At 43.9% G+C, this 25,637-nt stretch overlaps 1 protein-coding gene across 1 annotated transcript; it reads right to left on the minus strand.

Moving 5' to 3' along the window:
* Nucleotides 1-1,145: 1,145 nt before the first annotated feature.
* On the minus strand, nucleotides 1,146-25,237 carry RPN1 (ribophorin I). Its single transcript, XM_070574573.1, has 10 exons — nucleotides 24,843-25,237; nucleotides 21,629-21,693; nucleotides 16,417-16,723; nucleotides 12,355-12,564; nucleotides 11,294-11,486; nucleotides 8,689-8,788; nucleotides 6,760-6,898; nucleotides 6,410-6,529; nucleotides 3,032-3,277; nucleotides 1,146-1,731 (listed from the first exon to the last, which is right to left on the minus strand). Exons 1-10 carry the CDS (start codon nucleotides 25,107-25,109, stop codon nucleotides 1,549-1,551), a joined length of 1,830 nt encoding a protein of 609 aa, XP_070430674.1. The 5' UTR covers nucleotides 25,110-25,237; the 3' UTR covers nucleotides 1,146-1,548.
* Between the last annotated feature and the right edge of the window lie 400 nt (nucleotides 25,238-25,637).

A 25,637-nucleotide genomic window follows, 5' to 3' on the forward strand; every position in this document is an offset into this window, starting at 1 on the left:
GATAACTAAGGGTGAGCGTATCAGACAAAACCTCTGCGCTATCAGAGCAAGTCCAATAATCACATACATTCCAACTGTGCAATATGATGTGGAGGAGAGGTACGGAGTAGACTAAGAGGGCATAATATGATCCCCCAGGTCATGGAAGGCTCCCGAGACAGTAACCTTAGGCTGTTACCAGGACGAGCAGGAATTAACCAGGTGAAGATGAGGCAGAGAGGAAAGAGAAGGAGAAAGCGTGGCACTCATTGAGTAGTCAATTCCCTACCTAAATCTCTCAGTTCCATCCATGTCAGTACATCACCACCCTTGTCCAAGCCTTCATCTTTTGCCTGGATTACCACAATAGGCTCTTAGGTTTTCTCCCACACCCACTTACGGCCTTCAGTTTGTTCTCAGCCAAAATACAAATCGAACATGGCTTTCAAACAGTGGTTGGTCTTCCCTCGATTTTAGGTAAAGCCAAAAGTCTTGATAGACCTACAAAGCCCTATCTTGTTCTGGGCTCTTCCACCTCTGCAGCCCTATGCCATACACTCTCTATCTTACCCTCTGGATTCCCTTCAGGTCCTCAAGCCCTGGCCTGTCCCAGGGCCTCTGCACATGCTATGCTCTCTGCCTGGAACACTCGCCACCCCACCACCCCCTGCCATCTGTCTAACTCCTAGAGTTCAACTCAAAAGTCACCTCCTTAGGGGAACTTTCCCCAGTTCCCAACCCCATCTGGAGTATGTCCACTACTCTCTAGTATATATCATCTGAGGACCCTGTCCCTTGTCCTCACAGGGTTTTGCCACAGTTTGTGATTATAAATTTGTGTTTCATCATTTGACTATCCGTCCTCCCTAAGTGCCATCTCTGCTTCACTCATCGTTTCCTTAATGCCCAGTAGAGCATGTGACACAGGTAATCAAAAAATACAAGAACAGGGCCCTCACTTCACCACTCTGTTCTGCGACCTTACATAGGCCACTTTACCTTTGTGGCCTCAGTGTTCTAATATGTAAATTGTAACCAACACTCGCCATGCAAACTTGCTCTGAGGAGCAAATCCATTATTTAATGGATAAAAAGCACTGGATAAAAGTACTAAAGTACCCCAAAATTAAGAAATAAGTTATGAAAGATTTTCAACAGAACAAATGTTCACGGTCCCTGCTTTATTCTCATTTGGTCACACACACTTTAAAACACACACACATACTCGCAAAATACCCAAACACTAGGGATTAGAAGGGCATAAAACAAGGGGCTTACAGGCTGAAAGAATATCCTAGGCTTCAGAACAAAACAAAACCAATCAACTATGGAACATTTCTTTGTTTAAAACACAAAGATATATTGTTTTTAATGAGATTTAAGATTTCTTTAAAAAAGGAACGCTTTAGGGACAAAAACAAAGCTCCTTGTGTTGCCTGAGGCAGGGCCTGGTTTCTTTTCCTTGAAGGCCTTTTGCAAAATACTGACCCGATGTTCACCATCACCACCACCCCCACCTGCCATCTGAAAGTGCAGCACCCTGGGCCCACTGAGGACAACTAGCAGGGGCTACAGAGCATCCAGGATGTGGTCGATCTTGGTGACCAGCTCCTGTCGCTTTCCAGAGATGAGCTTCTCATTCTCGATGTACGTGTCTTTCTTGAGTTTGCCAGCCACCAGCCGCTCAGCTTCCACCGCTGACTTCAGTACCAGCTCCTTGACCTGCGCATCCAGTTTCTGCATTTCGCTCACCTGGCCAAGGCAAAAGCAGGGCAGGGCTTGAGAGTGATCCTCCCACCCGTACTCAGCAGGGCCCACCACCTCCCATGCCTACAGATCCTGGAGCTGAAGGGCAGAAGGGCTGGCTGTGAGGGTGGACAGGCCTGGCTTCAAATGCCAGCTTCACCCGCTACAAACCCTGTTCCTTTAAGCTCTGACCCTTGTGAGCAAGTCCTTGCACCATCCCTGGGACTCAGCTGTGAAGAGGATTATATGGGTCAGGTGTGAAAATATATGAACTCACCCAGCATGGTGCCAGGCACACAGCAGGTACTTGATGAATGTTCATTCTCTTCCCTTCAGCTTGCCAAATTTGGTTCAGGGATTCAGTTAAGCCAAAGACCAATGGCAGGGGGTGTGGCTGAACGACTCGCCTGTTACCACCAACTGGGTGTCAGGCTGACAATTTTTATAGTCACATCCATTCAATATTCAACAAATATTTAGTGAGCCATAGTGCTAGGCTCAACTCTAGGTTCTAACAAACAGCAGTGAAGACAGATTAGGCATCTCACTCTCATGAAGCTGACAGATTATAATAAATACTTAAGCACACGAATAAACAGTTTCAGAAAGTGGCAGGTGCTATGAAGAAAACAGCACAGGATAAAGAAGAGGGAGTGCTGGGGAGTGCCACATGAAGGGGTGTTCAGGGACTCTGGGGGGCACCTCAGGAGGGTTCTCGTCCTTACTGACAGGTCACAAGAATTCATTTACATGGCATGTCCCAGGCAGAGTTGTTAGCACGTTATAAGTACTAACTCATTTCACACTCACAACCACTGTGAGCTAAGTACTAACAGCATCCTCATTTACAGTTGAAGAAACTGAGGTACCGAAGTTAGGTAACTTGTCCAGGTTTAAAAAGTCTAAATCAGAGCGTGGATTCAAACCCACGATTCTAAGTCTAGGTTCTTCTTATCACAGCATGAGCAGTCTGGAGACCTGTCCAGTCTGGCCTGCAGGAGAGGAAGCAGCTGCTCTCAATGCCAGCCAGGTGGACGGAGAATGCTGTAGAGGCTAGCAGAGTTTTCTCCAAAAACAGCTCGCACCTGAGACCCCAAAATTTCTTGCTCCACCACAAGGGTTAGCAACGCGCCTCAAGTCTACAACTGGGTGCAATCTAACCCCACGAGCCAGCAGTGAGCAAGAGCTGCCTGGTGTCTGACCCAAGCAGAGCAGGCGTGTGGTGCTCCAGATAGTCAGGTACAATCCCCTAAAGTGAGGCAAGGAGGACAACAAAGCCAAGTCATCAGAGACAGCAGACACTTACTTTGTCGCACAGGTCAGAGCCTTCCGTCTTCAGCCTGGACTGCAATAATGCAATCTCACTTGTCAAGGCCTTGTGTTCCGTCTCCAGGCTCTTCTTGCCACTATTGAGGGTGGACACATCCCGGGACTGCTTGTACCTATTGACAGTCTCATCAAAGTGACGATAGAGACCTATTCTCTTGTTGACCAGGGTCAAGACCTGCTCTGTGATGCAGGCCACCTTCATCCTGGCTTCCGCGGCCGGATCCTGGGGGAGAGACACCATCAGTGATGACGTCTAGGCTTGAGCCAACTCCGACCTTCACTTCCCAAAGAGCACCCACCATCAGCTGTGCAAACAAGAAGAGCTGTCCTCTTGGAAATTCAAAGAATCAGACTCTTGCTGACACTGTTTCTGGACCAGGTTCAGCAAAGGCAGGACTTAGGGATGTGAAGATGTAGCAGACATTCACTGCAAAGTCCAGCAGGGCAGACAGACGGATGTGAAAAAGGATAGTAATGCCAGAGTATACCATGAAAGGGACAGGTGAGGTGCTAAGGAAAAAGAAACCTTAGCTCAGGTCAGGGAAGGCTTCCAGAACATTTATTATGTTTATCTCCTTCTTAAAACCTTTAAGAGAGAAAGCCTAAACCCCTTATCCCGCTATTCATGGCCCTTTAGATGAGGCCCTACACACTTTCCAGAAACAGTTCTCATTATGCGTCTACTTCCAAAGTCATAACCTGGCAGCTCAAAGCCTGAATCTGGTCTGAGATGGCTGATTTGGCTCAATAAATTTTTTGATTAGTATTTTTCTCAATCAATTATCCAAGCTTTAAAATAGGGAGATGAATACACAGGAAATCAGCTGAATAAACTATGACCCATCCACACAATGGAGTACTCTGCAGCTACAAAAAAACCCACAAGGAACATCTCTATGAACTGATACAAGTGATTTTCAGTGTATTATTAAGTGGGGAAAAAAGGCAAAAGTGTATACTATTGCTACCTTTTGTGTAAGAAAGGAGAGGAAATAAGAAAGTACCTGCTTATTTTTGCAAAATACATCAGGAAGACTGATGAGATTGGTTACCTACAAGGCAGAGTGGGAAAGGATGGAGGAAACGGCACCATTTTCAAGTTCTGAATTTAGAACCCTGTTAATGATTTACAAATTCATAACCAAAATTAGATATTAACAATGATGGAGGGGGAAACTAGAATCAAATTCAAACAGGAATAAATGAATCTAACTATATTCCAAATGAGTAACACAGGAAAAAAGTAAGAACTAAGCCAATTACCTTGGGAACACAGGGTTTTGACAATATATTCTCAGTCTAAAGATAAAAAGAAATGCAAACAAATCCTGGACTCTACTTGTTAAGTATGGTGTTTGTAGTGGTATAAGCATAGCAGTTCTGAAACTATTTTTTGTGTTTACAGAACTCAGCAAATAAATATACTGATGTTGTTGGAATCCAGGAGAGAAGGAAAAACGATGGAATGAGGAAAGACAGGCAAGAACTCTGTGGCATTAGACCGGAATTAAACACAGGAGTGTTAATTAATATTTTATATACTATATTTATTTATCTCCTAGCTGTGTCTGCTGAAAGGGCCTAGAAGCAATGATGCTCCAAAAGTAACAAATATACCTTGCTCACAGATCAGAGTCTCCAGGTACCATCCTGTACTAAAAGGAACCAGGACTCCTTGGAGAAGGTACAAAACATGCCTGAAACATATTGCTGTGCCTGACAATAAGAAGTGCTCAAAAAAATAACAGACATGAAAAAGACACAGTCAAATCTGGGAGAATTTGAGCACCAAAATAAATAGCACCAGTGGACAGTAATCCATGGAATAAAATACAAATCCATGAATCCAAACAAATAATCAACCAATCAACCAACAAGAAACACTTGTCCTTACAGTAGAATGCCAACCAATGATGTAAAAGGAATCATAGTCTTCAACCACGACAGCATAACAGCTTCAGATAGGAAAGAACGATAAATGCTACAACTAATGGGCGAATGTATGTGAGGGTATTTATATAGCCTCAAAGAGATTATTTATTAACTGCAAAGAGAAAAACAGTAACTTTAAAGTCAAGAAACCAGGGAGACACCAACTTTGCCAAGTAAGGAGCGTTAACATCACCCACACTGGGGCTGAGTGACATCAGGTGCCTCCTGAGGGGATGTACTGCAGACACGGCATTGCTTTAGTGTTCTTGCCAAAAACACATAATCTGAACTTAAGCAGGGAGAAACATAAGATGAGTCTAAATTAAGGGACATTCTACAAAACTGGTCTCTACACTTCAAATATGTCAAGGTCATTAAAGACAAAGAAAGGATGAGGAAGTGTTTCAGATTAAAGGAAGCTAAGGAAATATGACAACTAAATGCAAATGCATGATCCTCAACTGGATTCTGGAGTACGAAAAATAATTGCTATAAAAGTTACCATCGGGACAATCATCAATATTAGAACACACAGCTGTATGTCGGTTAACAGCAACTTTACATTTCCTGGATTTGATCACTATATGGTGGTTGTGTAAGAGAACACCCTTGTTCTCAGGGTGTGCATATGCTTAAATATTCAAGAGCAAAGGGGCATACTGTCTGCAACTTACTCTCAAATGGTTCACAAAAATAATTACATAGAGAGGCCAAAAGCTAATTGCTAACTCTAGGTGAAGAGTATAAAAGAATTATTTTACTATACTTGCAAAGTTTCTATCAATGTGGAATTATTTTAAAACAAAGTTTCTTTTAAAAAACCAATAAAAGAAAAGCAATTTTTATAGCTTAAAAAATGGAGATATTTCACAATAAAACCTACAGTCAGCCCTTCTATATGACAAGGTTAGCTAGCAGCTGCCCCAGCTGCCCCACTGGACCCTGGGCAGCCTCACTGGTCTATGGAACCAGCTGGACCAATGTCTTTGCTCCCATATACCCTCCTGCTACCTACAGGCCCACTGAAGCCCTCCCTGCTGTCCCACAAACCATTCCCTCTGGCTGAATTACCTCCCCTACCCTTTTCTGCCTGTCACCTCCTCAGGGAAGCCTTTTCCGGACCCCAGGTCCCACCACCAAAAGCACACACTGTGCTTGCTGTCCTCTGTTCCCACAGTCTTGCCCATCAGTAGCAACCTGCCTCACTTACATCACGTGTTCCATGATCACAGCAAAAAAACAAGGTATCTTTACAGTAAGGATTAAGAGAGGCCACAGGCAGCAGAGTCTTCTGGGCAACATGGTTCTCCCTGGGCTCGCTGTGAGGACAGTGAAGTAACGCTGCACCATAAAGCTAATCAAACACATTATCAGGGTGCAGAATGACTAAACGACAAGAGAAATAAGAAAAGCAAGAGAGTACCTTTGTGATGGAAAAGTCCAGCCTGACATAGATGATGACGGTGAAGAACAAGATGTAAAAAGCAGCCACCACCAGCAGGGGCTCCTGCAGCATGAGCACCTTGTTGAATGTGTAGTGGACCTGGGAGGAAAACCAGGAAGATGGGCTTTGACAGGTCTGCACAGACTCAGAAACCTGGGGGCAAAAGGGGCCTCACCAGGCCTGTAAAAATCCAGGCTGCCCCACCGCACCCCTGGAGGCAGCTGAGCTCAAACCACTCCAGCCCAAAAAGGAAAAGATGGCCAAGGCTTTGGTTTCCAGCACCCATCCTCTGGGAGACAGGCACAGAGCAGAGCGGTGGAGCCACTTACCACAATGTCCTGAATGTGCTGTTCTACCAGATTTTTCTTGTAGGCAACAATCACAGGGCGGCCAAATGTGTCCAGGTAGGTGTAGTGCAGTTCATCTGGGGCCCGGCCGATTTCATAGGGACTGTCCACTTGGATGTTCCTGGAGGCAGGTGGGAACGAAACATAGCCTCAGACAACCCGCACGGACCAACTAGGTTTATTTAGGGTTGGAGAACTCCACGGCTCAGGGGGCCTTTCAGAGGCACTAAGTTCACACTCTACTCTGTTCCCCTTTGGGCACCAGGGAACACCCAACCCTGAGACAATGACCTGATGCCAAAAAGCCCTGAGTACTGGACCATTCTTCTTCTGAGGGAACGACTATGTCCATGCATTCTGCACTCACAAGAGTTCACCAGTAATGCCCCACCCCTTGGGTCACACAGCCACACAGCTCTCCTGTGCATTCTACCCAACAAGAAGCTCGTGGGGACTTGAAGATGCCCCTCAGGAGTTACTCCAAAAGTTCAGTCTCCTCACGTGACTGAGAACTTCTTATAGAGTATAGCGGACATGTCCTGCTTTTATCTGTCCAGACCCACTCTCCCTGCTCCTGATAAACAGCACTTCCAGTTTCGCTTGGAGGAACAACCCATCCCCCATGGAATGCCCTCCACAGGAAGAACAATCAAGTTGCCTCTCCTTCCAGTGATCAGAGTGGGCATGTGACCCAAGAGAGGCCAAGTAGATGCTTCCCTTTAAAGTGAAGCTACAGCAAAGTGACACCAAGACTGCACTATTCATCTGTTTGGCACTCATGCCAAGGGCAGGTGCCCCTGTAAGTGTCCATCAGTTTTTGCCAATAGACTCCAGAGGTGCTCTGGATCTGTCCTTTCAGAAGCCTGGTTCTTCAACTTATCCTGTCATTTTTTTTTTTTTAAGATTTTATTTTTCCTTTTTCTCCTCAAAGCCCCCCACCACCCCCCGTACACAGTTGTATATTTTTAGTTGTGGGTCCTTCTAGTTGTGGCATGTGGGATGCCACCTCAGCATGGCTTGATGAGCAGTGCCATGTCCACGCCTAGGATCCGAACTGGCGAAACTCTGGGCCACTAAAGCTGAGCACGCAAACTTAACCACTCAGCCATGAGGCCGGCCCCCAATCCTGTCATTTTTTGAGAGATCGCTTACTCTTCCAAATTCATTCCTTTCTGCTTAAATTGGCCACAGACAGCTCGTACTGGTTGTAACCACGGAACCCTAATACTCCATCTGAGACCCCTCCTCCCTTTCTGAATCTAGTCTGACGAACAGAGGATAACATGGAGCCATTGCTCCATTATTCTTCCTCTTTCTACTAACACAACACAAGGGCTACCTGGCTGTCCTAACTTTGCATTTTTTTCCTGTTACAGATCATCCCACCATTACTCTGGCCTGCTAAGGCAACTCTGCATACTGCACCTGTCACACAAAGATACTGTGTTTGAGGAATATTTCATAAATGAATCTGTGCCTTCATCTGAGTCTTACTTATCTGTTTAAACTCCAGTCAGACTATCCCTACAGGCTTCTCAGTCAAAGCTCTGTATTTAAGCACATACTGTGTGCCCCTAGAACATAGCTTCTCTTTGAGGTATCAAGAAGGCACCATCAGGGACCGGCCCGGTGGCGCAGCAGTTAGCTTCGCATATTCTGCTTTGACAGCCCAGGGTTCACTGGTTCAGATCCCAGGTGCAGACCTATGCACCGCTCATCAAGCCATGCTGTGGCAGGCATCCCACATAGAGAGTAGAGGAAGATGGGCACAGTTGTTAGCTCAGCAATAGTCTTCCTCAGCAAAAAGAAGATTGGGAGCAGATGTTAGCTCAGGGCTAATCTTCCTCAAAAAAAAAAAAAGAGGGCACCACGAGAGAATGGGGAGCACTGGAAAGGAACAGTCACACTCACTTGGCCCCTTCAGGCAAGATGATCTTCACGGTCAGAGAATCTATCACTTGCTCATCAAACACGTGGTCCACAAACCTCATCTTCAGTGCATACTGGTCACCTGAAGGATCAAGCAAACAAATGCAGTGATGTGAAAACCCGAGAAAATGGGACAGGAGCGAGAGGGAAGTGAGGGGCGTGAATGCTCTCATCTTGTGCAGAGAGGAGTAAAGACATACTATCTGAAGCTAATGGACAAAGAGACTGGAAGACAGCTGTGATGGCGGCAGCATGGTTTTTCAGTCTTCCCCAATTTCCACATAAAGACAAAGCAATTAGAATAAAACCAAAATCCCATGGACCATACTTACAACAAAACTAGGTATCAAGGGCTCCACAAACCCCAAAATACAAGGGGTAGGAGGCATAAAACACCAACAGCACAAGACCTGCAATTAGCATCTGTAAAGAAGCAAGAGGACAACTGACAGACCTGAAAACAGGGCCCCAAACAGAGTCCTACCCCGGCACGGCGGGCGAGTAAAACGGGCCCACAGAAGATCTGCAAGTACAAAGCAGTCTGGACCTGCTGAGAACTTTGAGAAGCTTGTCAGAGCTCCCCGTCCACGACAGCATCCTCTACTGAGGAGACAGTGCCGGAGAAGAATCAAACTCAAGCACAACAGGGACAACAAAGCTACAGGAGCCCAGAGCCAGGGGAAGCTCAGAAAGCAAGCCATCGTGTTTTTACTACTACACTACAACAAGAGAACGGAGCAGTTGCAATACCTCCTCCTAAAAGTTCACATAGAAAATGAGCGACAGAAAAGCATACAGCTGCCCCTCACTCTTAGAATAAGTTACACGTTAAAAAGTTACCAAAAAGAGAACATCCCTAGAGAAAACAAAAGCATGCCAAAAAGACATGCTCATAAAACCAATCAAAACTGCTCCCACTATTTCAGAACAAGCTAAAGATAGGAAAATGACGCAAGTCACGAGAAAGCAAGATAAACCAGAATTAGAGAAATTCAGCAAAGTGACAGAGATCAGGAAAAAATTTAGAAATAAAAGAAAAAAATCATTTTAGAAATGAAGGCTAAGCTAGGAGTATGAGTGAATAAACACAACAGATAATGCCTTATGATAGATAGAAGGTGAAAAGCAGAAAAGTTTTAAATGAAGAAATGATTCAAGAGAAAGTGCCAAATACTGAAGACAGGCAAAGACTCAACAAGGAAATAAAAGGAGTCCCCAAAGGAGAAAACTTGCAAAAGGTTTGAAACTCTAAGTTGAAAGAGCATAATGCATGCCTAAGAACAGCCACTGCCAACCCATGTTCTAGTAAAAGTATTAGTCTTTAAAGAAGGAATTCTTTTCTTTTTATCTAGATAAAAAGAACAAGTGAGGGGCCAGCCTGGTGGCATAGTAGTTCAGTCCACGTGCTCCACTTTGGTGCCCAGGGTTCGTACGTTCAGATCCTGGGTGCAAACCTAGCACAACTGTTAAGCCACACTGTAGTGGCATCCCAAATAAAACAGAGGAAGACTGGCAACAAATGTTTCGTTCAGGGCTAATCTTCCTCACCAAAAAAAGGAAAAAAGAAAGAAAAAGAACAAGTGACTTATAAGGGGAAAAAATGAGGTTATCATCAGACTTGGACAGGAAAACTTCATGCCAAAAATGAAAAAAAAAGGAAGTGACATATTTAAGATATTCAAGAAAAGACGCGGAAGCCAAAGACTTTATATTCAACAAATGGCTTAAGCACAAAAGGCACAACCTGTTATCAACATGTAAGAACTCATTCCCACAAGCCCTTCTTAAGGAATCTACTAAACAATAAGCTTCAGATAGTCAAAATGACTAAAGACTGATGGTGGGCTGGTTCCATGGCCTAGTGGTTAAGTTCAGCATGCTCTGCTTCAGCAGCCTGAGTTCAGTCCCCAGGCACAGACCTACACCACTTGTTGGCGGCCATGCTGTGGGCGATCTGCATACAAAATAGAGGAAGATTGGCACAGATGTTAGCTCAGGGCGAAATCGTCCTCAGCAAAAGAAAAAGACTGATGGTGAGCATTAAATATATAGTTATCTGTAGAACTAAGTCTAAAGTCAGGGGCGGGCCCTGTGGCTGAGTGGTTAAGTTCGTGCACTCTGCTTCAGTGGCCCAGGGTTTTGCTGGTTTGGATCCTGGGCGTGGACATGGCACTGCTCATCAGGCCATGGTGAGGAGGCGTCCCACATGCCACAACCAGAAGGACCCACAACTAAAAATATACAACTATGTACCGGGGGGCTTTGGGGAGAAAAAAGGAAACATAAAATCTTTAAAAAAAAATAAAAGAATGTAAGCAGTTCCATCTTATAACTGAACTGGAGATACGACAAGGAGTTTTACTGCACTGTTTGAATTGATTACCACATGCATGCATTACTTTAACAACAGTAATTTGTACCCACCCATGAAAAGTTGCTCCTGGTACCTCCAGCCCTCCTAAGAATGACAAGAGAATACCCTCTCATCATCTAGAAGGACTGGCAATTGTGAAAAAAAAAACCAACTAAAGGAAATTAAAGAAAAAGATGGTCTCTCTTTTGTACTCCCTTACTATTGAAGACTGACCCAAATTATAGAGGTATTCATAGCTTGGGAGGTTGTAGCCAACAATGTAATGGGTCTTCCACCCTCCAAAAAGAGGGAAGCGAGGCCGAATTTCCATCTCCACGGAGTCATCCAAAATAAGGAGGTGGCTGGTGGAAACATTGCCAATCTCATCCCGGTAATAAACATCCTGGGCGGCAGCAGGGAGGATGGTCTGCAAGACAGTGGACATACCCTTCTAAAGATTCCAGAAAACTATTCAGAGGGAATAATCCTAAATACAGAAAAGACTTTCTGCACCAAGATCTTCCTCACAGTACTACTCAATTAAAAGAGTCCCCAAACTGTAAACATCCTAAAAAAGGTCTAACTCTTTCCCCAAGGCTTTAAAATGTCTAGATCTCATTTACTTCTCAAGCAAGGTTGGTAAGTATACAAATTCTTCACACAGTAAACAATAAAGACAATCATAAATACCTTTGCAACACTGAAGAGAATAAAATTTAAAAATAATTTGTAAGTTATTTTACAGGAAGGGAAACTAAACATGGAAGAAATTACACCAACTCACTAGGTGGTGGATAGGGTTATGGTAGGGCTTTCTCCACCTCATATTCTTTATTGTATCTGCCAAATCTGTAAGCGTATTTTGTCAATCGGGGAGAAAATGTAATACCTTTGTTCACATAGCAAACTCTTCTGTAATATGTAAGTACATAATACTTCATTTATAAGACAAAAAAGATATAAAACTGTATATGCAATATATCAAATGTTTTTTAAAAACAGCATCATAAAAAAAAAGAAAAGACACAAAAATGTCAGCAATACTAGTGTTTGGATGGTGAATATTATGTTTTTCCTTTTTCTATTATTCAAATTTTCTTTTAAGAAACATGACCTACTTAGATAATATGGGGACTTTTTAAAGATTCCTTCTGTTGGTTTTAATCCTGTCACTCAACTACTCAAACATCAATCCATCCCAAACAACTGTCCATATTTACCTACTTTCAAAAAGCAAAAAGGCAGATACGATAAGGTCATAGTTTCTCCCAATGTCCAAGTTGAACACTCTGTACCTTAAAAGAACGGATGGAGGATATTCCACTGTCTGGCTGTCTCTGGTAATCATAGCGTGAAAAAGGCCCCTTAAGCACAGCCCCCGTGTGCTTCAAGTCCACATTTTCTTCCACAGCAATATTACCCCAGTGAGAGACCTCGATGACCCGGGTCATGCTGGTGATAGTCAGGAAAGGGCTATTGTTCTCGTAATGTACTTTGAAAGTATCCTGGAGAGGAAGGAAACAAATAGTTCAAAGTTTTGGGGGCAGAAGAATCAACACTAGTTTAAATCAAATTGACTTGAGACAATCTATACATCAGCAACAGAATGGTTAAATTATGATGTATCTAATGTATGCAACATTTTTAAATGATATTTACTAAGAATTTTTAGTGACATATGGAAATAAATATTCATGATATACAGTCATGTGCCATCAAACGACATTTTGGTCAACAAAGAACTGCATATACAACTCTGGTCCAGTAAGATCAGTACCCTGTAGCCTAGGTGTGCAGAAGGCTGTCCCAGGCAGGTTTGTGTAAGCGCACTCTACGATGTTCACACAACACTGAAATTGCCTAACAACGCATGTCTCAGAACATATCCCTGTCGTTAAGCAATGCATGACTGTATTATTAATTGGAAAAATAGGATATATGAAATTGTTTTCAGTTCCAACATAAATATTTGTTTTAAAAACAAAAACTTCTAGGGGCTGGCCCCGTGGCTGAGTGGTTAAGTTCGCGCGCTCCGGTGCAGGCGGCCCAGTGTTTCGTTGGTTCGAATCCTGGGCGTGGACATGGCACTGCTCGTCAGACCACGCTGAGGCAGCGTCCCACATGCCACAACTAGAAGAACCCACAACGAAGAATACACAACTATGTACCGGGGGGCGTTGGGGAGAAAAAGGAAAAAATAAAAAAAATATTAAAAAAAATAAAAACTTCTATACTCTACTATCTTATAGCAACTACGTGAGAAAATGAAAAATAAAATCTGAAATGAAATACATGAGAATCAATACAGATAGAAAGCAGAATTACAGACTATTTCTACTTTCTCCCTGAAGTTTCTATTTTCCAAATTTCTAAAATAAGCTTTTTAAATTGCTTTTTAAAATAACTTTTATAGTTTTAAAATAAAATAAAATCTTAAACTGTAAAGAAAGAAAAGCTCTGACTAGCAAATATATATAAGATCTAAGGAAGACATGATCTCTAACTAACGAGCTAGCAAATAACCTCAAAACTGAGGGTGATAGATCGCATGACTGGATTCTTCTAACCAGGAGGACTTATCTGGAAAAGTTCACAGGAGAGAGACGTTTTTAGCTAACATTTACGGAGCTAACACGTATGTATGTGTCACTCTTTTATGAGCTCTAAATAAGTTCATTATCTCATTTACTCCTCAAAACTAGACGATGAAGTGCGTACTACTTATCCCTCCATTTTACAAAAAAAAACCTGAGACCTGGCAGTTTTCACTGACACGTTCAAGTTCATAAATCTGAGTGGTAATACTAGGCCTCCAACTGCGCAGACGTTCTGGCTCTGCACTTCCACACAGTAAGTTCCACCTCCCAGCGAGGTCCAAGAGGATTAAAGGGGACACCTTCGGCAATTCCTCCACTTCTCTGCCAATTTTACCACTGAGGTTAGTATTAAAAAATCTTTCTGGTCATTAAGTAATTCAAGTGGCCTTCTATGAATACACATCTAGAACCCTACAGAAATGGAATCTAAAAGGACAGAAGAACCAGAAAAACACCGTCCTTCCCAAAAGGTCCAGGAAAAGGAGCAGACAAGGTATATTTTGTTAATTCTTATAATTCTTGTTATTTTATTCACTCTATGATTAGATTTTTCTAAAGTTCAACTTCATTCGTAATCATATTTGACAATATCTAATGCCAAAAGGTAGCAAGAAAACTGGCAGTTTCACATTGCTGGTCCCATAATAAATCACCTAAATCTTTTGAAAAACCATTTGGTAATACACAGAAAAATATTTTAAGATGTTCATATGCTTTGATTTGAAAACTTTTACTTCAGAAAATGTATCCTGAGAACATATAAAAATATTCCATGCAAAAAGATGAATGTTACAGTGTAAACAGAAAAAAAGCTAACTGTTCAACTATAGGAAACTTGGCAAATAAGCTACAGGACATCAAATCATGGGATCTTAAATGGCCATTAAAAATGGGTGACAAATGGGCCAGCCCCAGTAGGCCAGTGGTTAAGTTCAGCATGCTCCATTTCAGCAGCCCCGGGTTCAGATCCCCAGCTCAGACCTACATCATGCATTTGTTAGTGGCCATGCTGTGATGGCAGCTCACATATCAAAAAAAAGAAGGAAGACGGGCAGCAGACGTTAGCTCAGGGCAAATCTTCCTCGGCAAAAGAAACAAACAAACAAATGGTTGACAAAGGTAATGTAAAATGTTTGGAGAATATTCTAAGTGGCAAAAGTATTACTTTATACATACTATGATCTCTACATTAAAAATCCCCTATGCTTGGAAAGAAATGACTCAGATACTAAAATGTCAAAAGTGGATGTGAATTGATCTCAAATTTTCCTCTGTATCTGCCAAATAATCTCTCATGAGCATTTTATTAATTTAAAATGAAAAAGAGGGGCGAGCCCCATGGCCGAGTGGTTAAGTTTGCACACTCTGCTTCAGTGGCCCAGGGTTTTGACGGTTCAGATCTACAAAGAAGCACGTGACTGCGGGACTCCCTGCACCACACGCAACTACCCCAAGAGACACAGAGGGCCTCTCTTGCTCCCCAAACCCATGGGGCCACAGTATATACAGGGTGCTACTTTTTGAGAAATGGGAGAAAATGAATACATTTACTACAAATAAACCAAAAACTAATGTAAATGGTCACCAAGGAGAACAGAGGGAAGGGAGAAGTTGAAGAAAGAATTCTCTGAATATACCTTGTTACATAATTTTGACTTTGGAATTTCCATTCTTTTAATTCAAAAAATTAAATCAATAAAAAACAAATTCTTAAAAGCTGAAAATAACCCAAAATGAACAACCGTAACTGTATGTCAAACTGACATCTGAGAGACAGAGAAAACAATTATTTCAAGTGACATTAGAACAAACTATTTTGACTGTACATCCTTAGTGACATATGGTCTGAACACGCAGAGATGCAAAGAAATCATAAATGCTGGAAATATCCATGTTTTTTAGAGATGATCAAGTGAAATGACTATTTCTAAGATTTGCTTAAAATATTACAACAACTAAAAAGGAACAGCTGAAGCAAGCGTGCTAATATCTTCTTTGGGATTTTTTTGGTAAGGAAGATTAGCCAGGAGCTAACATCTGCTGCCAATCGTCCTCTTTTTTCGTTCCCAAAGCCCCCCATACGAAGTTGTATATCCCAGTTGCAGGTCCTTCTAGTTCTTCTATGTGGGACACAGCCTCAGCATGGCTTGATGAATGGTGCTAGGTCCGTGCCCAGGATGCGAACGGGCAAACCCCGGGCTGCCAAAACAGAGCGTGCAAACCCAACCACCACACCACCAGGTGGCCCCAAGGGCTAATATCTTGATAACCACTGAACCTAAGTGACAGGTGTCTGGGAGTTTATTATACTATTCTCTATACTTTTGCATATGTTTGAAATTTTCCCTAATAACAAAATCTTTTTTAAGCCTTAATTGCTCCCTCTATCTTTAAGGCCCAGCCCCAAGGCTCAGCAAGACAGCCAGCTTCACACACCCCCAGCAGCCACCCCAGCCATAACAGACAGCACACCCCATGTCTCCCATCTCTAGGCCTTCGTCCCGCTTATGGCCTCGGCCCAGGATGCCTTGTTTCCCTCTCCCCCAACTCCCACTCCAAGTCTCCAAATGTACTCTCTGTTTGCACTCCCAAAATGAGAACAGTGGACCCCCATGGAGTCATTTCACAGCAGGTCAAAAAACTGGGGGATGATCCTGGATTTCCACCCACCCTACACCATCCAGGCCTATCAACTAGTAGTCACTCCAGAAGACACTCTCTGAAGTAGACAGGGTTGGGCTGGACTCCACATGAGCCTACCTGACTATAGGCAGGGACGTCTTTGAAAGGTCCGTAATCCAGGAGGTCCTCAGAGCGCGTGGGGTTCCCCAACTTGGTAAAGGTCTCCACATTTCGGGAGGCAAGCTTCACCCGCATCGTTTGCGTCTTCGTTGGATAGGGAGAGTAGAAATAATGGTTCCCCTCAAACACCACAAACTGTTTTTCAGATTGGGTGATCTGGGTTGGATACGGCTGAAGCACATGGGTATAGACTGTTTCCACAATGACCGAAATCTTGGCCCCCGGATCGAGAGCAACTGGGAGCTTGACTGTGAAGAATCTCCCACTGTAGGAAGAACGAGGCAAAGGAATTAAGAGAGATTAAGGACACCGAAAACGTCACAGCAAGACTTTGTACCTTTAAGGGATCAACTTTAACCTATTAATTTAAGCCTTTTAAGACAAATATCTGGATGCTCATCTCAAGGTTGTTTATAACAGTAAAAGAGTATAAAACGACCTAAATGTCCAACAATAGGATAACGGTTAAAAACACTCCACAAGCTATCTATCTGAAATACTTCCACGTACAATGTAAAGAACAGAAATCAGTTTAAAATTACACAGTATGATTCCATTTAAAAATATATACATAGGGGCCAGCCCAGTGGCGCAGCGGTTAAGTGCACACGTTCCGCTTCAGCGGCCCAGGGTTCACTGGTGTCGGATCCAAGGTGCAGACATGGCACCACTTGGCAAGCCATGCTGTGGTAGGCGTCCCACATATAAAGTGCAGGACGATGGGCACAGATGTGAGCTCAGGGCCAGTCTTCCTCGGCGAAAAGAGGAGGAGTGGCAGCAGTTAGCTCAGGGCTAATCTTCCTCAAAAGAAAAAAATATATATATACATATATATATACACACACACAAATGTATATGAAGAAAGCATTTCCATGAATGTTCCACACAATGTGGAACCATTTCAGGGTAGGAGGATAAGCTTCATTTTGCTGTTTTTTCCAACTCGTTTTATGATGAGCCTGTATAACTCTCACAATCAGAAAAAAAATAAAGCTACTAGCATTTTAAAGAAAAAGAGATGGCCTAGAGACTACTAAAATTCAGAGTATTAACTCAAAAATGAATCTGAGTTTTCTAAGCTAGCAGACCAATTTTTGGTAGACTCAAAAACCATTAGCAGAAGACAGAAGGCATTTTAACATGCTTCCATGGTATTTATCCTCAAAGGTTAGAACACGGAACATTTTTCCTGATTGACCTTACAGAACTCTAAACTTAAATGTCTACATCAGTCACACCTTTCTACTTTGTATCACTACAAAGTGACACACTCTACTCTGAAGTACCTACGCAAAATAGAAGCCCTACAACTTCTCTAGTCTTAACCAATTCTTGGCTTCAAGTTCCAAATCTGCTTCTCATCCATTCTGTCCTGAGCTCTAAATTCAAATTTTCCTATGTTCACTAGACAACTCCACTAACCACCCCACAGGCATTTCAACATATCTGACGTCCAGTAGTATTCACGATCCCAATTCCCTGTCTCTATTAACACTGCTACCATCTAAGCAACTCTAAACTAGAAAGCTCAGGCATGTTCTGCTGCCCCACACCATACCATCCTCAACATCTGGTTTATCTTGCCTTAGAATGTCTCTCCAATTCATCCCTTTCTGGCCATCCATTACCTCCTCCTCAATCCAAACCATCATCTCTTGCCTAGATTATTGCATCTCTTCCTAATTAATTTCCTCATCTCTATCTCTCTCCAGCCCATCAACACAATCTGATGGTGGCACTCCCATCTTAATTTTCATGTTAAATGTTCCCAACATAATTCAATCCTGCTCTGATGATTCACAAGACACTTCAGAACCATTCAGTGTTCCAGGGTCATCATTATGAACATCAATTCTTACTGAAATGCAGAAGCACCAGCTAATGAAGGTTTCTGATTGATAAAACGCTGGACAGACAACACAGAGTTGACTAGACTGGTGTCTAAGAAGCAGACAAATTTTTCTTTCTATAGCTCTTCTCCTGCTGGACCTAATGGGAGAACATTTTGTGAAGGACCTAGGTTTGCTGGGTAAACTAAAGCAAGTATTCGTTTACTCAAGCAGATTTATTGGGAAGCCAGTATGTGTCAGTTTCTGTGGCAGGAAGAAGTAATAAAGACAAATTTGTGTAATGTGTGCACTCATAGCTAGAAATAAATAAAATAGTATGTTGTTAAAAAAAGTTTTTAAATGTTCCCAAGTGACTACAGGGTGAAGTCCACACTCCTAGAATTGGTATAGAGAACACCCCTTAGGGGCCAGCCCGGTGGCACAGCGGTTAAGTGTGCACGTTCCGCTTCGGCAGCCTGGGGTGAGCCGGTTCGGATCCCGGGTGCAGACATGGCACCACTTGGCAAGCCATGCTGTGGTAGGCGTCCCACATATAAAAAAAGTAGAGGAAGATGGGCACGGATGTTAGCTCACAGCCAGTCTTCCTCAGCAAAAAGAGGAGGATTGGCAGCAGATGTTAGCCCAGGGCTAATCTTCCTCAAAAAAAAGAGCACTCCTTAGACTGAGCTCAGCCCTCCTTATACCACCTCTACCTTCCTCTGAACTCCAGCCACTCTGAAGGCCCAGTTAACGAAACACTCCCTGAAATGTGCAACTTCTGTATCTTTACGGATGTTTCTGCCTGGAATGCTTCTTCTCATTCGTTAGCCCTCTTTGTGATTATGTCAAAATTTACTGAGTACTATGTAGCAGGTTCTGTTCTAAGTACATTATACGTATTAATTTAGGAACTCTTAACCACGATCATATGAGGTAGACATTATTCTTTCACTGAGGAGGAAACTGAGGGGCAGTTTCCCAAGGACACACGGCCAGCAAGTAGTAAGAGAGACAGGATTCGAACCCGGGCGGTAAAGCTGCAAGGACCACATTCATAACAACTATGCCAACTCGCCTCTCCAAGAGATGTGCTGCAGGCGGTGAGCTGGAGCCAGTAAACACAGACAGGGTCCTCAAACAGCCTCAGAGGGAGAGGAGTCGCTTAAACATTTACAAGGGGGAGGGATTTTAACAGCAACTGTTTAAGGCTAACTCTCATATGCGACATCTTCAGGGCCTCTTCAGGGTGAGATGCCCATTCCACGCAATCTGAGGCTATGATAGAAAAATTAAGGTAATCACCATGTATTACAATTTGGCTCCTCAAAGGATAATGTTTTTGTACATGAAATCAAAGCAACTCAAGGAGGATTAAGCATAAGACAATTATGAAGACCACACAGAAAATGCTTTGTGTGGGGGAAGAAAAGATTAAAAAGTAGAATCACACAGTAATTGAAACTCTGTAAAATATACCTGCAAGTGGACATGGTCCAGAACAAAAACATACAAGCTATCATGTTAGGGTTGTGGGACAAATAACTTGCTTAATGTTTCTGTTCAGTATTATATAGATATATTAATAAATTTAAAATTGATCCCATTGATACTCATACATAAAATTACATATGTGCAGGCATATGCAAAAAAGAAAATAGAGTTGTTTTAATATCATATTCTCATTATTTTTAAAAATTTAAAAATGAATGAGAAAATGTTTTCAAAACTCTGCCAAGCAGGGAGACCCAACTTAATGTTTTCTGAATCATATGGGGACTGACAGCTGTAACGCACAATGGCTTGCTGGTCAAGAAACAAATTTTCTATTTCTTTCTATGACAAACTACAGCATAAGCTAAAGCAGGATTTTTTTACCTTAGCACTACTGACATTTTGGGGTGGATAATTCTTTATTGAGAGGGGTACCTGTCCTGGACATCATAGGAAGTTTAACAGCATCCCTGGCCTCTACCCACCAGATGCCAATAGCACCCCCAGAGCTGTTAACTAAAAATGTCTCCAGATACTGCCACATGTCCTGGGAGGAAGTGGGGTGGGGCCAAAATAAAAATCACTAAAAAGCTGGAGCCAGCCCCGTGGCCGAGTGGTGGCCCAGGGTTTCGCGAGTTCGGATCCTGGGTGTGGACATGGCACGGCTCATCAGGCCACACTGAGGCGGCATCCCACATGCCACAACTAGAAGGACCCACAACTAAAAAAATATTCAACCATGTACTGGGGGGATTTGGAGAGAATAGGAAAAAAAAAAAAAAGACTGGCAACAGTTGTTAGCTCACATGCCAATCTAAAAAAGAAAAACAATCACTAAAGAGCTAAAAACATCTCTTCTCCCCACATCACTCATTCAACAAATATTTCAGTGCCTAATACATACCATGCAAAATACTGTAACTGTTGAAGCTGGGTGATGGTATATATAGGGGTTCTTTATGCAATTCATCCTGCTTTTTGTGTATTTGAAAAATATCCTGGGGCTGACCCCGTGGCCGAGTGCTTAAGTTCGCGGGCTCCACTGCAGGTGGCCCAGTGTTTCGTTGGTTCGAATCCTGGGCGCGGTCATGGCACTGCTCATCAAACCACGCTGAGGCAGCGTCCCACGTGCCACAACTAGAAGGACCCACAACAAAGAACATACAACTATGTACTGGGGGGTTTTGGGGAGAAAATGAGAAAAAAAAAATTACCCTCTCTTTAAAAAAAAGAAAAAAGAAAAAGAAAAATATCCTTAATAAAGCGTTTTAAAATAACTAATAAGTGCCAGGCTCCATGCTAGGTGCTGAGGTTAGAGCAGAGAATAAGGTAAGCCTAAGCCCATCCCTCGTAGAGCTCAGTCTACCTCGTGCAAAGTATCACTTTCAACGCCCTGGAGCATCGAAAGGAGGTGAGGCAAGTGCAGGGAGAGCTGTCTGCCCCTTGGAAACAGGATGACGGCCAACCATAAATGGGAGGATATCTGCTGAGGCAAACAGCTTCGAGTTCTCACACACTGGTTCCCCGTCTATTGTGTGGGGATCCCTATCCCCACAAAGATTAGAGAGCTGACCTGGTCTGGAAAATAACTACTTTCTTGTTGTAAAACAAACTGCCACTGTTAGAGGAATCTAGTTTCAGCATTAGTTATCAGCAAAGACATCATAAACGGATCTAGAATACATTACAGCCTGTTGCTTGCTACCACACACAACATTAATTCAAACAGCCTCTACTACACCAGGCACTCCCTAAGCAACTCTCCTGGCTTATGATTCCAACCCCGATAGGATAATCTATAACAAGAGGCAAGAGAGAGATACAGATACCCTGACTGTTCGTCATCTTACCTTTTACCCTTAATTTTGGTTTCTCGTACTTCAAGATTGTTCTCTTCCTCATCTTCTCCCTTCACCTATAAAAAGAAAAAGGTTATTCTTTTTTATGTCTTTTGGTCTCTAAATTTTGAGTCAACAATTAACCAAGTGTCTCAGAATGTCCACATTAAAGTATTCAAACTATCAGAACTTTTTTTTTTTTTTAAGGATTGGCACCTGGGCTAACAACTGTTGCCAATCTTTTTTTTTTTTCTCCTGCTTTATCTCCCCAAACCTCCCCCTGTACACAGTTGTATATCTTAGTTGCAGGTCCTTCTAGTTGTGGGATGTGGGACGCCGCCTCAATGTGGCCTGACGAGCAGTGCCATGTCCACGCCCAGGATCCAAACCCTGGGCCGCCGCAGCGGAGCATGCAAACTTAACCACTCGGCCACGGAGCCGGACCCAAACTATCACAACTTTTTAAAGATTGAATTCTCGTTTCAGTAACAATTTTTTTTCATCTGAAACACAAGAACATTGTCAAAGACTGACTTTGGCACTGAATAAGCTATATAATAAGATCTATAAATACATGACATTTTCCTGAATGATCAAACACACATACAAATAGAAACTACACCTCCAAATATAAAGGCCTGAAAGGCTTCTTTCTGGATGCTTTCTCCTTCATTTACCTTCAAATACATACACGCATACAAAATAAATACCAATATTTATTGTTGTAGTAGAAAAGTCTCATGCATCACCAAAAGTGTTATAACTTTCACAAAAGTTAACCGCAGCAAAAGTCCTTGGGAAGGAGCCGATGGCCACTGCTTGGCACGCTCCCTTATTCTTAGCCTTCACTGCAACAGGATCTGTAACCAGGAAAACGATGTCAACTCCAGCGAGCTGCAGGGTCTTTCGGAGAAAGAGTAGGCACCTCACACCATGAGACTGTGGAGCAGACTAAGGAAAAGACTTATATACACACCACTGATCTCTTTGCCAACCCAACCTCCACTAAACAACAAAAAAACTAAGACTACCTTTTAGGACTGAAGCACTGATTCCCAATAGGGTACACAAAGCTATAATGAGGAAGCCATTTTTAATGTTTCAAAAAGCCTAAAAGCAATAATACAATCATCCTCAGCAAAGTTGTACATGCTAATAAAAATCAAGTTTCATTACTTTGACTAGAATATTACCACAACGGGAACAGTGCAGTATCTGTTTCCATTCATACTTAGCACTGTCCAGTTACATGTTGATCTGTCATAATAAGAAATAATCATTATTACTTAATAAAAGATGAGAGAGGGGCCGGCCCAGTGGCGTAGTGGTTAAGTGCCTGCACTCCACGTCAGCAGCCCACAGTTCCCAGGTTCGGATCCCAGGGTGGACTTACACATGGCTCATCAAGCCACTCTGCGGGTGGTATGTACAAAATAGGGGAAGACTGGCAGAGTTGTTAGCTCACGGCCAATCTTCCTCGCAAAATATAAGCAAATAAAAGATTAGAGAGACAAGAAGACGAGGAACAACTGGCTCCTTGTCAATAATCACCATCACCCCTTCCATCAGTTCCTAAAACTCTACATGTAGAGTTGAAAGTAATCCACTGAAAAAAAATTCTAGCAACCTCACCACAGCCTCCAAGTCAATTATTGGAAAACATCCATCTTCTTTGTTAAGTGTATCATCCAGTCACATCTCCCACTGAGACAGGGGAACAAAGGAGCACATATATCCAATTAACTCATCTCTCTCTTGGACTACAAAATAACAATGTCGAACACATCTGGGGATGCAACCGCAGGTCCTACACCCCAACACAACCCTACCTCACAGCGCTCTCGGCCAGAAGCCGCAACGTGGTACAGGGAAGAACACCAAGTGTGCAACAAGCTATCCTAAACCCTGACTCACTCATCACCCTAGAACCTCCCATAGGGGCCAAACAGCTTAACCTCCCAGACTACAGCCTCCTCACCCGCAGTAGAGCCTACACCTCAAAGGTTGTTATGAGGGTGAAATGAAGATGCACCTTAAAATATCTACAATACATGACACAGCAGACTTTCAATAAGAAAACAGTACAGTAACGCAGCATTCTCCAGCAAGCGGTAGCTTTTGTGGTGGTCTTGTGATGCTGTGGCAACCTCATTAAATCAGGACCAGCTTTTACAAAAGAATGGATTTAACATTCAAAGGTGGCAGCACAAATTTGAACGAAGTTTTAATCCATCTTTCCACAAACCTTTGAGCAAAACTGAACACTTTGTCATGGAAAAGACATGAAAGGGAACAGGAGTCATTTCAGAAGCATCATCTCTCTAAACCCGGCTCTACAGCTCCAGATTCGGTCAGAAAATAAGACGCGCCTAAGAGAAATATGACACTGTAATGACTATTCTCCTCTTAACAAATAAGTGGGTGATCATTTAATGGATGCTGTTTAATGAAAACAGTAATAAAAAGCAAACCTCTAGATGTGTATAATCCCTCTATTCCCAAAGCCAAGATTTTCTCTCCCTGGGAGTCGTCAGTGCTGACTCGCCTGGATAAGCGAATTTGCAAGCCACGCACTGCTCAAGCCTAAGAATGCCCGTAGCGGGAAGAAAAAACTGGACTTTAACTTTCTGCGTCTGTAAAGGGCTTATATTATTTGTATGATTTTTAAAACTAATTTTAAGAAGAGGGATAAAATTTTAACAGCGTTCATTAGCAACCTGAAGAAGGGTGTTATATTAACAATGGTTTCAAATGATTACAAACTTTAAAACACGGAACCCGCTACATTTCTGATGGTACTGGATGATGTCTAGAAAGAAGCACCTACAAAGGACTAGATACTGAATTAAAGGAATGAAATTCATTTCAATCCATTTATTCGTCCTCCAGTCGGGCTGCCGCGCTACGCGGTGGGAAACGAAGGGACGGCGTGGAGCCCGCCGGCGCCCCGCGAGGCCCTCGCGCAGGCGCGCCCCTCGTTTGCCCGCTGCCCCCGGCGCGGGGTCGGGCCGGCAGGCCGCAGCGGCTCGCCCAGAGGCCCCGAGAGCGGCGGCCCCGTTGCAGCAGGTGGGTGCTGACGTGGCCCCGAAGAGCCGCCGCCCGCGGACCCCGGCCTCCTCGGCCCGCCCACCGCGCCCCGGGCTCCACGTCCCCTCGGAGGCTGAGAGGGCGCGGCGCGGGCTCGGAGGACGGGCGCTCCCGGCGGCAGAGGCCTGCCCGCGCTCACCTGCACGCCGAGGTGCGCCAGCCGGGCCTCGAGCTCGGGCTCCAGGGCCAGAAGGAAGGAGGTGGCGCGGGGCGCGGAGCCGCCGCCCGGGTGCGCCAGGACCACCTCGGCCGTCACCTTGGCCAGGTGGCTGCTCAGATCCACCGTGCGCTTCACGTCCTCGTTGACCAACGGCGGTGCCTCCGGGGAGGCGCCGCCCGGCGCCGGGGCCCAGGCCCCGAGCAGCAAGAGCGGGAGCAGGAGCAGGCGGGCGGCGGACGCCTCCATGACCAGACCGAGCTGAGCCCCGGACCGCGCCTGAGCGCCGCCGCCGCCCCGCCCACGGCCACGGCGCAGCCGCTCATTGGGCCCGGCCTGGCGCCACAAGATGGCGGCGCCCCGGGGGGAAGGACCCCGTCTCCAGGGAAACGGGCGGCCATCGGGCGCCTGATGGCACGCGCCTTCATCTACCTAATTCTTCTAGGACTACAATAGTTCTCCTTTACCAGGGTTTCACTTTGTGCGGTGTCAGTTACCCACAGTCAGTCGCCGCCTGAAAATATTAAATGGAAAACACCAGAAATAAACAATTCCTAAGTTTTAAATTGCCCGCCTGTTCTCAGTTGCGTGGTGCAGTCTCACTCCGTCCAGTTGTCCCACCCTAGCCTTGAAACATTCCTTTGTCCACGCTGTAGATGTTCTCTGCTGTCAGTCACTTAGTAGCCCTCTGGGTTATCAGATGACTATTGTGGCACTGCAGTGCTTGTGTTCAAGTAACCTTCACTTTACTTAAGAATGGCCCCAAAACGCAAGAGT

The sequence above is a fragment of the Equus przewalskii genome, chromosome 15 (genome assembly GCF_037783145.1).
Source record: "Equus przewalskii isolate Varuska chromosome 15, EquPr2, whole genome shotgun sequence".
Classification (NCBI taxonomy): Eukaryota; Metazoa; Chordata; class Mammalia; order Perissodactyla; family Equidae; genus Equus; species Equus przewalskii.